The sequence below is a fragment of the Aureococcus anophagefferens genome (assembly GCF_000186865.1).
Source record: "Aureococcus anophagefferens unplaced genomic scaffold AURANscaffold_24, whole genome shotgun sequence".
NCBI classification, from domain to species: domain Eukaryota; class Pelagophyceae; order Pelagomonadales; family Pelagomonadaceae; genus Aureococcus; species Aureococcus anophagefferens.
Window position 1 is genome coordinate 315,303 of NW_008705584.1, and position 1,532 is coordinate 316,834.

The 1,532-nt window shown below is 47.8% G+C and overlaps 1 protein-coding gene across 1 annotated transcript; it reads right to left on the reverse strand.

The window, feature by feature from the left end:
• Positions 1-92: 92 nt before the first annotated feature.
• Positions 93-803, reverse strand: AURANDRAFT_31216 (hypothetical protein; the record flags this gene model as incomplete). The annotated part of the gene is made up of 3 exons (XM_009041869.1): positions 93-593; positions 638-688; positions 729-803. 3 exons carry the CDS (start codon positions 801-803, stop codon positions 93-95), a joined length of 627 nt encoding a protein of 208 aa, XP_009040117.1.
• Positions 804-1,532: the final 729 nt, after the last annotated feature.

Consider the following 1,532-nt stretch of genomic DNA (forward strand, 5'->3'; position numbering starts at 1 on the left):
GGATGGCCCTCCTCCTGGTTCGGTGGGCGGCGTGGGCGGCGGCGCGTGGTGGCGGGGGTGGGGGTGGGGGAGGGGCTCTGCCCGCAGCCGCATCAACAGCAGCCTGCTGTACCAGAGGCTGCGCCCGGAACCGAAGCGGCTGAACTTGAGTGAGCCCCAACTTTGATCCCGTGGGAATCATTGGTGACATCATACACACCTTTCTGTATGTTTTCATATATTTTGTGGGCTGTTTGGATGAAAGCGCCCTCAACATTTCGCGCCGTTTTTGCGGAAGTCTCCATAAAGATAAGGCCATTTCTAGCGGCAAAGTCCGCACCCTCCTTAGTACTGACAGCACGGCGGTGTTCTAAATCAGATTTGTTCCCGATCAACATTACAACCATTTCTGTGTTAGCGTTGTGACGTGCTTCCTCTAGCCATCGTGTGAGATGATTGAAAGTTTCACGCCGAGTTACATCGTATACAAGCAGAGCTCCAGCTGCCCCGCGATAATATGACCGGGTGATGGAACGGAATGATTCTTGACCTGCAGTGTCCCAGATCTGCAGCTTGACTTGACGATCGTCGATTCCCACCAGTCGAGCACCAAACTACAACATTACTGTTATGGTTAGATGATCGCGGAAACGCTAACCTCGACCCCAATCGTGAGTTCATGTATGGCTTGGAAACGTTTGTCTGTGAACTGCCAAGAAATAAGAAATGGCTATGGCTCAAAAACACACCTGCAATAGTAGGCAACTCTTACCGACACCCGTGTCGCCGATGATAATGTATTTAAACAGGTATGCGTAACTCATGGCTTGTTGGGGAGTTTTGGACCGAGATTGAGTAATTCCATTTACGTACGACCGAGGTAATAAACAATAGGGCGATTGCTAAGATGGAACCAATCGGATAGATTAATCGTATGATGGAACCAAGTGGTCGAGAAAAGCATGATGGAACCAATATTCATGCCTATGATGGAAACAATCTAATGCGGGTTTGTCGACGCTACCTGAACCAATACCACTCAATGGACACTTTGATCATCTCCATACCCTGGTGATTAAAAACCCGCACGCCCATTACTTAGTGCGCGTAGAAAGTTTATGAAATAGATGATGGAACCAAGACTTCGACGCGAAATACATGATGGAACCAAGACTTGCGACTCCATTTTTCACTATGTCCTCGACAAGGCTTATTGCTTGGTTCCAACATAGATTTTGCGCCATATGATTCCAACGTAGATTCGCGAAATGCATGATGGAACCAAGACTTGCGACTCCATTTTTCACCATGTCCTCGACAAGGCTTATGGCTTGGTTCCAACATAGATTTTGCGCCATATGGTTCCAACATAGATTTGCGCCATAAATAGGAAATAAATAGGAAATAAATATCTAAATAAATGCAGATAAATATGAACGGGCAAATAAAAGAGCCGAGAATAACGGGGGCTATAAATGGGCAGCTACCCCAGCCGAGTGGGGTCCGTCTCGATATAGTGCGCGACGGCGAGGTCCGCCTTGATAGGCTACTCT